General features: G+C 41.7%; 1 protein-coding gene across 6 annotated transcripts in view; it reads right to left on the minus strand.

The window, feature by feature from the left end:
* Positions 1–12366, minus strand: part of POLK (DNA polymerase kappa) — a 1025073-nt gene that overhangs the window by 94149 nt on the left and 918558 nt on the right. For all 6 annotated transcript variants that reach the window (XM_085632293.1, XM_085632295.1, XM_085632292.1 and 3 more), the window contains one exon: positions 7232–7403. In XM_085632293.1, the coding sequence (XP_085488419.1) occupies positions 7232–7403 (172 nt within the window). The remainder of the gene's footprint in view (positions 1–7231; positions 7404–12366) is intronic.

Below are 12366 nucleotides of genomic sequence, written 5' to 3' on the forward strand. Positions count from 1 at the left end.
CCCCTGGCCATAAGGATCCAACGCGTCACCTCCCCAGGTAGTAAGGAACTGATGCACCCCTTTGCTTTACCGGCGCCTGACCTCTCCTGTGCCTGTTTCGTCTTTGAATTTTGACACATCCAAGGTATTTTGTGCTAAAAGAAACACATCCATAGATTTCTATGGACTGAACGTATTTAACCTTTGAAAAGTGATATCTTTAATTGTGTATGTTTGATTTTTGTTATTTTAGTCTTGTTTTATTCAGATAAATATTGACAATCTTTTTAGACTGGTGTGGATTCAGTTTGTAGTGTTTTCACCGTGCTACTGTGTATATGTTTGTAAAAATGCTTTACACAATGCCTCTGAGATAAGCCTGACTGCTCGTGCCAAGCTACCAAGCGGGTGAGCAGGGGTTATCTTAGCTGTGTGATTCCCTTACATTCACTAGAGGGAGGGTCGCTATTTGGACAGGATGCAAACCACTGCTAACTAGAGATCGTATTTCTAACTATACACAAGATGCAATTCCTCTGTTGCACCTGGGCCTACGAGCGCTGCTATGAAATTGACCCCTTTTTACTGATTACTGGTATTCTTTGAGAAAGGAATCTAAGATGCTTACTAAATCTTGGTACTACAACCCTTATCTGAGGAAGGCTGTCAAAAATTACCCATTTGGTACGGTAGGATAGCCTTTTTGAATACGGATGTGAAATGTATGCCAACTTTTGTTTAAGGTAATTCAGCCAACGGTCAATGGAAGCTAGTCTGCTCTATTAAACAGGATTCTGCGTCCTTTGTAATATTATGATTAACATCATGACTCAGCTAGTAATGATCAATATGGCACTTTTCCAATACAAATCTCTTTGTTTGCTTTATTGACTTAAATTCAGTGTTTGATGTGGTCACTAAACAGATATTAAAACAAAGCCTGTCAACTTGGGGGATTTCCTTGTTCTTATTCAAAGCCATACAATCAGTAAGCCAATTCCAACACTAAGGCACAAGTTAAGTTGAGCAACGGGCCCTCAATTCACCAAGAAAATATACAAAAATGTGGGCTTAAAACAGGAATGCATTTTTAGCAACCCTGCCTTTTCAACTTCTATAAGGCAAATATGAGCACTGTGTTGTCTAAAGACTGAACATTCCAGGCTAAACTTGGTGACCAACAAGTGCAAATGATGTATTTACACAAATGATACAACTGCTTTTAGATTGTACAGCAGTGGGGCTTGTGGGCTATTTAGAATGCTTACAATGATACGCACCGGTTATGTGTGGCGGTATACAAATAAAGCAGAAATCTTTACCTTTGAGTGTATCCATAAAAGCTACTTCAATGGAAAGTCAAGTATTCTATCTTTTTGCATTAAATCAAGTATATACAAAGCTTCCAGTCTTCTTAACCTGTGAAAAAAAATAATGCTTGCCAGTTGCTTTGTCAGGCTCTATCCGTTTTATATTTAAAATCTCTAATGTTGTTTCACATATGGAGATGTGACTGGAATTTAACCTCATACATTTCACTGCATTTTAGGTTTCGGTAAGTTAAATATAGGTATAGAGCACCTAATACAAGTAAAAGACTTGACACAACCACAAATTGATAATGGTGAACTGAAGAGGACACATTGGAGGCATACTTATTTGATTACTTCAATAAGGAAACTGGGTAAATCTATCAGATATAAAAAGTGATAAAAGTAGAGCCAGCTAGGATTTACTTTAACAATGATCCATTAGAATTGGATAAATTTCACCAACTACATGTAACTATGCCTATTTCAAACAAGCTGTAATCTAAATGCCTTTATTTGTTGTTTTGCCTTCAAAAGCTATTTGAACATCCTAAGAAATCTCTATGTTTTATTGTGGGTGCTGTAATCTCCCAGCTGAACCGCGTTATGTTATTGCATTTGTATAGCCAACAACTCACCCGAGAGATGTTATCCCAAGAGGCTTGGACTTCGATCTATACCAACGCATGCTCATTTAATGTCATACCTGACCTACCACAGTTCAGACACCTCTCATTGCATAAAACGTATTGAACGCTGCTAGTCTTATTAAATTGGGTATGTCAAATGATAGATGGTATAATTGTGAGAAAAGTAAAGAAAACTTGGTCCATATGGTATTTAACTGCATCTATGTTGAATCATTATAGGAAAGGATTTCTTCATACGTGGATAAAATATATGAAACTATATGACATACACTCAAATCTCGAGTATGTCACTGTGATGATTGACATATTCCCGGCACACCCTATGCCTCTTCCCTCTCATCCTGATTTACTACTTTTGGATCTCATGCTCCCTACAGATATAAAAATAGTGCTCTATAAAGGGAAATCCTCGAAATTATTCTAAAAGTACTCCTGCTGGACATATATTTGTGAAGCTGAAAACCACCTACTCTGCCACAGAGACAACACTCTACACCCTGTGCCTCTAGAAAACAGACTAGATCACTACCTACAAATGACTGACCAATCACAACAAGCACCCCGTTGAATGATATTAGGCTCCATTTGTGATGTATTGTGGTCACTCCCCTACTGGCCATATTAAATATGCATACTATTACATTTCTTGAGCCATTATTGTAATCAGCCCTATTGTTTGTTTTCATTTCCTGTGTAAATTTACACAAGTTTTTTTTTATTTGATACCACTTTTACTAGCATAATACCCATCATATGTCAGTCTGGTTGTTAGTACGTCCAAAATGTAGATGTGGGGCTCAGTTTCATGGTCTGTAATTTAAGTGGGTTCAATACTTTGAAGTAGTTTAGCTTTCGTTTAGCCTGCCTCACCCCACTGCCATGTTGTTGAAGAAATTGCTCCCAGTTCTCTTCAGAATATTTGATGGACACTATGCATTCCCACAATTCTTAAGCTCACTTGCTGGGGGATGTCAAAATGTATGCTTGATAAGTATCTTGTAAAGACTCAATACAATGACCTTGTACATCCCCCAAGTGTGTGACTATAAAGAGCAGAATAATTTAGGTACCATGGCGATTGACCAAGACAACCTTGCAAGCAATAGGTCAGTTGTCAGTATGTCCGGTTGTGGGAGTGTGGGTGGCTGAATTCCTTATGTAAGTCTAAAAAATGCTTAATGTGGCCCTCAGATAGCAAGTCATTCAATGGTATGTCCCCATGACTTGCATGGAGTCTGATGTGAACTCCTAACACAGTGTGAGCCCTGTGCCAAGCATATTCTAGAGAGTAGATAAAGGGTAACTTAGTTCCCCAGTTTTAGGTCCTTTTTTGTACATCTGGTTCAACAGCACTTTAAACATAGAGCAGTCCTCTCTATGAGTAGCCAGTCTGGGACATCACCGCACAATGGATGCATATATTTTGCGTGGAATAACTGATGAGCAATCCTATAAGATTCCAGGTGAGGGAAGAAGAGAACACCTCATTTGGTGAAGTTGTAGCAGTTGAGCTGCTTTCAGTCTCGGTTAAGATTCACCCTATACAAACGCCTGGATGTTCCCTGTCAACAGCTGGAGTAAATCTTTTGATATTCTTAAAGGCATCATGGTAAAAATATAGGTAAATCATGATGCGACATTCATTTTAACTATTTGTACTCTTTCCCACAAAGATAACTGTAATTTCGAAAAAAATACTTATGTAGAGATTGCATCTAGTAGAGAGAACAGATTTTCCCTCACCATATTCTTCAAACTCCTGTTGATCAATACTGCCAGGTATTTTAAGTGTGACTCTTTCAATTTGAAGGGGACACTACCCATTGATGCTTTAGTGGTGGTTCTTCTCATCTGTAATGCCTTGCGTTACTCCCAGTTGATTCTTTACCCCCATAAATGTAGAGAAGGTTGAAATTAAGGAGATCAAGGCTGGTAGTCGAGGATGCTGGGTCTGCTAACACCACCATGATGTTATCAGCGTATGGCTTGGCTCTCACATTACCATAATCACCCCCTTTAGGGGCAACTGAGGGGAATGTATAATCTTGCTCTACTGGATGGACCAATCGCCATGGATCTGTAATTGTGTGATCTGAGGTAATATCCTGTGTGTAAGGCCACTTAAATTCAGAGATGGAATAGTTAATGCACAGGGTGCATGTGTGCCCATAATCAAAAAAGAATGGTATATCTGCAAGAGTGTCACTGCAGGGTGCTATGAGAGAACCCAGACCTTTGTAAGGTAATGTACAGTTGGCATGTTTAACACGTCAAAGTAGTACATCTGGGTCAGACAGATAAACTATTAGTAATTAGATCTCTTCAAGCACCTGATTGTGTGGCTGGAATATCAACTCTGGGATAGGTCTGCAACTGTGTGTCACTCAACAAAGCAAGTTAATTGGGATGGAGTAGAACGTGTTAAAAATGTGCTGGGTTTCTAGGAACGCCGAGAAGGCATGAGCCTCGTAATTGGTTTGAATGTCTGTCGGAAGGGAAAAACAGGCCAGAAATAAGACAGAGAGTAAAAAAAAAAAGGTAAAGCGATTCTCTTTGAACAGCCTTTGAACCCTGGTCCATCCACCAATAATCTGCACAGTTCTAGAAAAATTCCATAGTTTACAGGGAAAAGGAATAAGCGTCTAACCAGGATGTTCGATATCAATAAGTGAGGGGAGAGGTAGCTCTGTCTCATGTAGGGTACAGTATCCCTAGAAATCCAGACAGTCCCTCCTTTGTAATGGATCATCCTAAAGCTAGTGAAAGTCAATTTACACCAACATTCTGACCCAAAAACGTGGGTAACAAGTAACTGCAATGATAGCACACCATCTGAAAAATAATCATGATTATTAATTTTAGTTCTCTGTAACTAACAGGTATATTCATACTTGGTATACACACATCAATAAGGATGTAGCATGAATTACTCAAGAATCAGTATGGTTCCCCATCCCCCGCAATACCAACTTCCCTTCTATCTACATTTGTCATAACTATACAATCTATAACAATCATGGATACTTGTATAACAGTCTCAGCCTCTGAGTGGTGATCTCAATGTGTTCCTTGGTCTTTGATGTCCATCTGGTCTCTTCTTGTAGCCTAAGGTTTAGCAATGAGTGATATCTGACAGCAGCAGCGGCATTACAGGACGGTTGCCTGTACACCGACTTCCAGCTTTGAACCACCCGTTCTTAATTTTCTAAGACTATCACCGCCTGGGCCAAATTGATTCCGCCACCAGGTTTCGTTCCAGGATTTACTCAGGTCCTTTAGGGCTGTCCTACCCCTCCCCACCCCTGTTCTGTCTTGATGAAGACCCGCTTTTGACTACCGAAAGGAGCATATATTGGGTTGAAACGTCAAAGACCACACAAGGCCCAGATTGACCAAGGCTCTGCACAACTAAAGAATAATCATCAGCCTGTAGAGCCATTGTATTTTCCTATTATCTGCCCCATCACCCATATGTACATAATTTTCACCACCATGTATATATTGCATACCACTGAGCACTGAGCACTCATGTCACTTGGCCACCACTTACTTGCAAAATCTCACTTGTATTGACAGCCGTGATTATATGTGTAAAAAATATCTGAATGATATAATTTTGATAAAACTTACACAGTAGACAGCAATTTGAGTCATGTGCCTTATTGTTTGTGAAAATGTTTTCTGCGTTTCGGCGTTTGAGATACGAATGCTATTATAATAAAATTGACAGATGCGACCCTTAATGCGCTAACATAAGTAATCGGTAACCCGACAGAACCATTCCCTGCCTTAGCCAGCAGTTCCATGTGCTTATGCCTCTAGCACCTCCTATACTGAAATTCTTCTTGCTCACAAACGTTATGTCCTGATGATGATCTCTACTCTGTGAGATCGAAACGCCGTCGATCCCCTACAACAAGAGACTGCCTGTATTTTATAAATTGTCAATTGGGTTTCTCTACCTTCTGTTGTCAATGCGATGTAACTTTTAAATGTCCCTATCACTCACCATATCACGCTTGCTGTCACTTTTTTGTGAGCTCTTGAACAATTTTTTTATATTGCAAATATTAAATAAAATATGTGTTAGATGCCTCTTTAATGTCCCTGCTAAGTAACTTTCTTACTGCTCCTGTTGGTATTAATTACCCCATATGCCTAACTAACCAGAGGCTCTCCTAATAATAAATCTCTATTGTAGCTATATATGCTTTTTTGGACCATATAGGCCATTTAGCAACCATTGTTTTCCTAAACATAATACTTACCCCTTGTTTATCTTATTACTTGTTTCTTAGCCGTCATGATGAATTGATGTGCTTGAAGGCTACTCAGGAAGCAGGCAATTATCTGTATTTGATACTGTCGGCTGTTGATATCTCATGATCTTATTCTGTGTACAGTGAAACCAAGGTGTGGTGATTTCTGGAATGAAGGTGGTGGGGACTGCTACCCTACCATCGGCTTCACTTTTTTCACACACTCGATAAAAGTGGGTGTTGTCTCTCTGGTGTCGATCTTCCAGGTTTGATGTCTACTGAATTGTTCCAAATCTATCGCCTCGGACCTTTTTGCACTTGACCATTACAAGTCTATCTTCTGTAGTGCATAGCCACATGCTGAGGTAAGCGAGGCCAGATCTCTTTAACTGGATTTCAGATGCTGGTTTCATAGTGGTCCCTTCTGTTGCTTTAATGGACAGCCTGATCACTGCAGGATTCTTCTGCATGGTTTCCAGTGTAATTTCTGATGATCGGTCTGTTGTTTGTTCCACTATTGCTTTTTGTGGGTCGCTTGTAACTGCTTCAGCAAACAGCTGCCTGGTTTTAATATGGACATTGGGTAGGGGAGCCTGTGCACCAAAACGGTCTTAATGCAAATCCCCAAGGAATGTACTCACTACAGTTAACATATTAGGGATATGCATGGTACAAAATGATGGATCACACAGGAATCTTGTGTAGTTTTAGGTCAAACGTAGTGGGTAGGGAGTAATCGGAGAGGCTCCCTGGAGGACACTGGAGTGGCAGTTCACTATGCAGCTCCACCGCTCGGCACACACTGTTCTGCTTGCACTGCCTGGTACAAAACATGTGCACCAATGCATGTTCTATGTCAATGTGTTCATGGTTAATGTGTCATGGTGCATCCATCATACAAAAGTCAAGTCTATTGTACCTGACAATGCTTGTTACGAAAGGTGACAAACTAAAGATAAACATGATCAAGAAAACGAAGGCAGACATATTTTAATTAACATTCATTTTTCAACAGAGAATCAAAATAGTTTACCCATAAGCCTCAGACGCAATGGCTGCGGGGATGCACTTTCAATCTCTGCCCTGAGCAACTCTTTAGCTACGGAAAATATTTCTTCTTGCGTGGAGACAGATGACAACACTGTGGACGCTCTTGTCCTCACTTCAAATTTTACATTCTTCACCTTTAACGTGACCGTCTTACCCTACAAGACAAAAGAGTTAACTTACCATCACCTTCAATATGTTTTGAAGAAAGGGAATCCATTAGTTCCTAAATATCCCTTGGTAACTGAACAATGTAGGGCTTGATGCCAAATAGGTTAGAACAGGAACAGAAGAATAAAGTTACGTTAATGTTGACTTTGTTACTCAAAGTCCATATGACTCCATGTCACCACCGGTTCAGCATGGAAAGGGCCAGGGCGCTAGTGTAATATTCAAACCGAAGTCTTGCTGTAACAAGAGCCAGAGCTCAATTCCTCAACAGAGCTGGGGGAATTCCAGGTCACAAGGTACAAGTGTCAGTACTCAAAAGAATCGAGAGACCATAATTAATAGTTATTGAATTGTATCGCCTGTGGGGTTTTAGGTTAATACATAGTGAGAGACATTTAAAGTCGCCTTTATCAATTCAATAATTTGATCTTGATGTTTAAAGGCATCTGAACGAGCATTAATACAAGATCTGACTACAAATGCATTCATTGATTGAAGCAAACGCATTTTAGAAGTGTTAAAACTGGCAGAAGAGGCCGCGGTAGGAAGCGTATAATCATTTACAAACCTTTACCTGAATAGTTTACAAAAAAAATGGGTTTTAAGGCATCGCTGGAATTGTGTGTTCCAACAACAGCAGAACACCCATGGCACTAAATAACTACAGAGTATTAACTGCCAGTTTACCTACATACACTACAGGTATTAGCGAAGTAACATAAATGCTAGATCTAATGACAAACTGGCAAATCGATAAAACCGGTCGGTAAGAACAATTCTGCCAAAATGAAACACAGATGATCCCAAAAGACACATCTGAATGAACAAAATGATTTTTGTGCAAAGTCTGTCGTCAGCGTTGAGACCAAATAAATTAGCCTTGTACTGATAAGAACACAAACGTCAATTTCAACCACACACTCTGCCAATGGTTTGGGGGAATAGGATGTTGAACTGAGCTTATAAAAATTCACAAATCACAACCAATCAACTTAGTAGAATGTCCAGGGCCTAGCATTAAAGGTACTAACATGAATTTATTCAAGGATAACCTGAATCAACGTCATCGCTCTGCTGGCGCTGACACAGATCTAATTTATTCATGACTATGAACGTCAGCCTTTGAGTGCCTCCTATAGAAGCCACGGGAAACCTCACGTGACTATTGGCGCAGAAGCAAGTAGATTAAATTCAAACTGAAATGTAATTTACATGACTGGGACAGATGCAATTTTACTTCCTTTTGAAATGCAGTTCATCTGGCTGTGTGTAACATTTTCCTTTTCATTCCCAGTACAGTTTCAATCTGTGCCTTTGTACCCCATCTCTCTCAAACTTAAAGGTAACGTAAACAGCTGCGGGTTCTTCATCCTGCCTTTTTCGACTGCAATAATTATTGGGCTTAAATATGACAATCGGAATGCATTTTATATGATTTACACTTTGGAGGCATTCCTGCTCACTAAAACAAAAACAAGGGTTAACTCATTTTTTTTCTTCCATTTTTATTTTTTAAATACAATGCGAGCAAGCATATAGTGCATTATCCATGCACTCATGAGATGTCTGGCTACAGGGACCAGCCCTGGCCCCGGGCACCACCTATAGGAACTAATTGTCTCCATCACGGTTCAGTTCCAGACTCCCCATACCGACCCTGTCACTCCTGAAAGGAGGCAACCATATTTGGCATTGAGAGTTCTGCGTCAGCATTTTGATGCGTGAGATCCTGGGATTCAATCAGTTCCCAGTCCATAGCACTCTCTCCACTTACCCCAGACCCCGTCGGATTTCCTAGGGTAACCACTAGCAGCGTAAATTACTTTCTCCAACCCAATGCGTCTGTGCATCCCAGCAAGCCACTGACTCTTAGCTGGTAGAGTGGGCTACCCCCAGTTCTGTGCAATGTCTCTCTTCGCCACTGTCAGCCCATCCCAGTGAACAAAACATCAGTTGTTTTCTTGGGAGATCAATGTCGCCAGAGACCCCCCGCTGCACGAATTGAGAATTGTGCAGTAGTTCATCTTCCATTATGGCACTGAGTTCACGCAGGATCATGTCCCTGGATCCCCGGGCTCCCCCACAGTGTGTGACACAATGCGTCCATGGTACCCTGGCATCTAAGACCGTTGGGTGAGGTATCTCCCCCATTTTATATAGCTTAGCCCTGTCCAAGTGGACCCTGTGAAGGATCTTCAATTGCATTCAACAGAAGAGCGCCCTTATGGCCACTCTTTGGGAACGACTCAAAGAGGCCTCGCAGTCCACAGCCTCCATCCCCTCCACGTCCCACTTCCACAGTTGTAGTAGGCTCCCTAGGTTGTCTGGGATATGATTTATCATGGCCTTATGGAGTAATTATACCCTACCCAGTGGATCCCACAACAGGAAAATTGTAAGGGACCGACTCAGGCAGGTCTTCCCAATCAATCCTTCAACGTGGAAGGCGGTCTAAGCCCAGTATATTTATATAACTGAGTATGTGAAAGGTCGAGGTCTCCTTGGAGACTCTCAAATGACCTAACGACTCCATTTTCTATGACGTCCAGTCTTCTAGAAATTCCAATCAGATCTAGCATGTTGTTCTTGCCCACCATAATCACCATTTCCCTAAACCAATTTTTGTCAGAGCGGGTGTTGTTGATTTCCCTCACTACTGTTAGCAAGATAGTAAACCACCTTCTACACTGCCGTGTCATGCCTGTTGAGCCTGATACATCGTGTAGCATCACAAGTGATGGTATCTGTCAGAGCGTCTGTCTGCACAAGGTCTGCATGTGGTCATTTATTTGGTTCCAATTAAATGTCAATAATACACAGACCCAAAGAATACATATAATGCCACTGACTGGGTGGCCACATGTCCAGCAGTTAGAACTAGGCAGTGGTTAATTTGTGTAAAAAAATTAAAAAATAGGTGCCGGTGCTCTCATCAGGAGGCAGATTGCTCCCGCCCAGATCTTCATGTCTGGGGAACATGGCGGCCACTAGCTAACGCAGCCATGGACTCTCTCCCGAACTCAGGCGAATGATTGGAATTCACTCATAGTTTTTGGATGTGTGTTGGCCTCAGCGGTCTCGGTGTGGGGTCGGGGCTGTGTCAGGTTGTTTGTCGGCTCCTTTTCGTCCTCCGTTTCGCCCGTTTTGCTCGTTGAAGAAACAGTGGCGGCAGTGGGATCATCGCGGTGCAGTCTGTGGGCAGAGGCTGCAGACCGGATCGCAAGAGGCCAGTGCGCCACGGCGAGAGTCGGCTTCCGGGGCAGCGGGAGTCGGGCAGCGGCCCCATGCACTCTGATCAGTATTCTGGTGGGGGAATGGCGTAGAGAGAGCAGCAGAGCGGTGCAGGAATTGGAGGCTGAGAACACTGCACAGCACCCCCAAATGTAAGTAGGAGAACTAAAGGGGGCCGGGGGCTTGCTGCAAAATTATCGAAGGGTCCTATTATTGAAGACAAGCAGGTCACAAACAGAAAAGGCCTGATGGATACACAGATTGGTGGGGTTAATAGACCAAATAGATATACTCTCAGAAACAGGTATTTGGGGACAAGATCAGCCCCCCTTTGAGGTTTCGATTAGAAAGACGGCCCCGCCAGTAGCACAATCCAACCCCCAGGAAAATTCTGCACCCGAGGTTTCACCTCCCCCCCCCCCCCCCCCCCACAGAACAAACAAGCATTGGCAAAGCCAATAGGTCTCGCCTTGGGGACCTTATAAGTGTTTAGCCATGCAACAGTTGATGTTGTTGCACCAAGGATATTGTGCTGCATAACTAAATACTTAGACGGTCCCAAAAGCGAGACCTATTGGCTATGCCAATGCTTCTCAACTTTTCAATGTCTAACTATATAGACCTTGCAGGAGTTGGCCTAAATTTATACTTATGGCCTAGAACACAACCCAGTGATTCAAAACCATTTAGTATCTAGAAACTCATTTTGCTCCATGCTTCAAAATAATTTGCGTTTATTGTAACTTAATATAAAACTCAAAGATACAAAATTATGTTTTATTTATGAAAGCAACACAAACCTTCTCACCAATACTGGTGTTGGCGTAAACTAGGCATGCTAGTGAAGCAAAGCAAACTAATGTCAAAGCAATCATGCCACCAGTCATCAGCTGGGTTAACCACACACCAGTTTTATTTCACTCGAAATACTTCAGGAATATTTGTAAAATGTGATGTGCATCTGACAAAGCAAATTTTTCATTTGCAGCATACATCGAGATGTTAAACGTCTCGAATGAGGAAACAGAAATTAGCAATGCTGCTCAAATTGGGAACATTGTGCAAACAGTGCTTAGGTACCATCAACAGATGTTTCATGTGGCCTTCTGAAAAATCCCATTTGTCTACTGTATTTGCACCACGTGTTAATTGAGAAAGGAAAGTCACACCCCACACTGACAACACAGCACGTTTTATAGACAGTAAGGACATATGATAAACTGAGCTAAGTGTGCAAACCAGGTCAAAGCCAGTCACACTTCCCTTCAGTGACGTAGGTACACTTCTTTGGATCAGTGCTAAAATGCCACCGCTGAGTGAAAAATCCACATCACAAACTACCACTGGATTAAAGCTATCTGCATTGATTCGGTTCACCAGAGGAGCATCAAGGTAGGCCGCAGCAGGGAAACGAGGTGATTAAACATGCATAAGCAAGACACAGAGAAATGTAGCATTAATTTTTATGAAGCTAGGGTTCTCGGAAAAGAAATTGAGGTCGTGATAGCAGCTCCACTTCCGCCACTATACGGCAGTAGCAGGATCATTATTAGCAAAGTAAGCATTACAGAAAATTTGCACTTCGAGAGAGGTCATGGCAAGAGGGGTCTGACGTCTTTTGATGCTAACAGCATTTTGAGTGAACGTAGAAGACTTCTTCCGGGATCAATCCTTTTCCCTAGAAAGGCACATTTGGGGTAGAGGGCCCGGGATTAGCAC

The sequence above is a fragment of the Triturus cristatus genome, chromosome 2_1 (assembly GCF_964204655.1).
Source record: "Triturus cristatus chromosome 2_1, aTriCri1.1, whole genome shotgun sequence".
Taxonomy (NCBI): domain Eukaryota; kingdom Metazoa; phylum Chordata; class Amphibia; order Caudata; family Salamandridae; genus Triturus; species Triturus cristatus.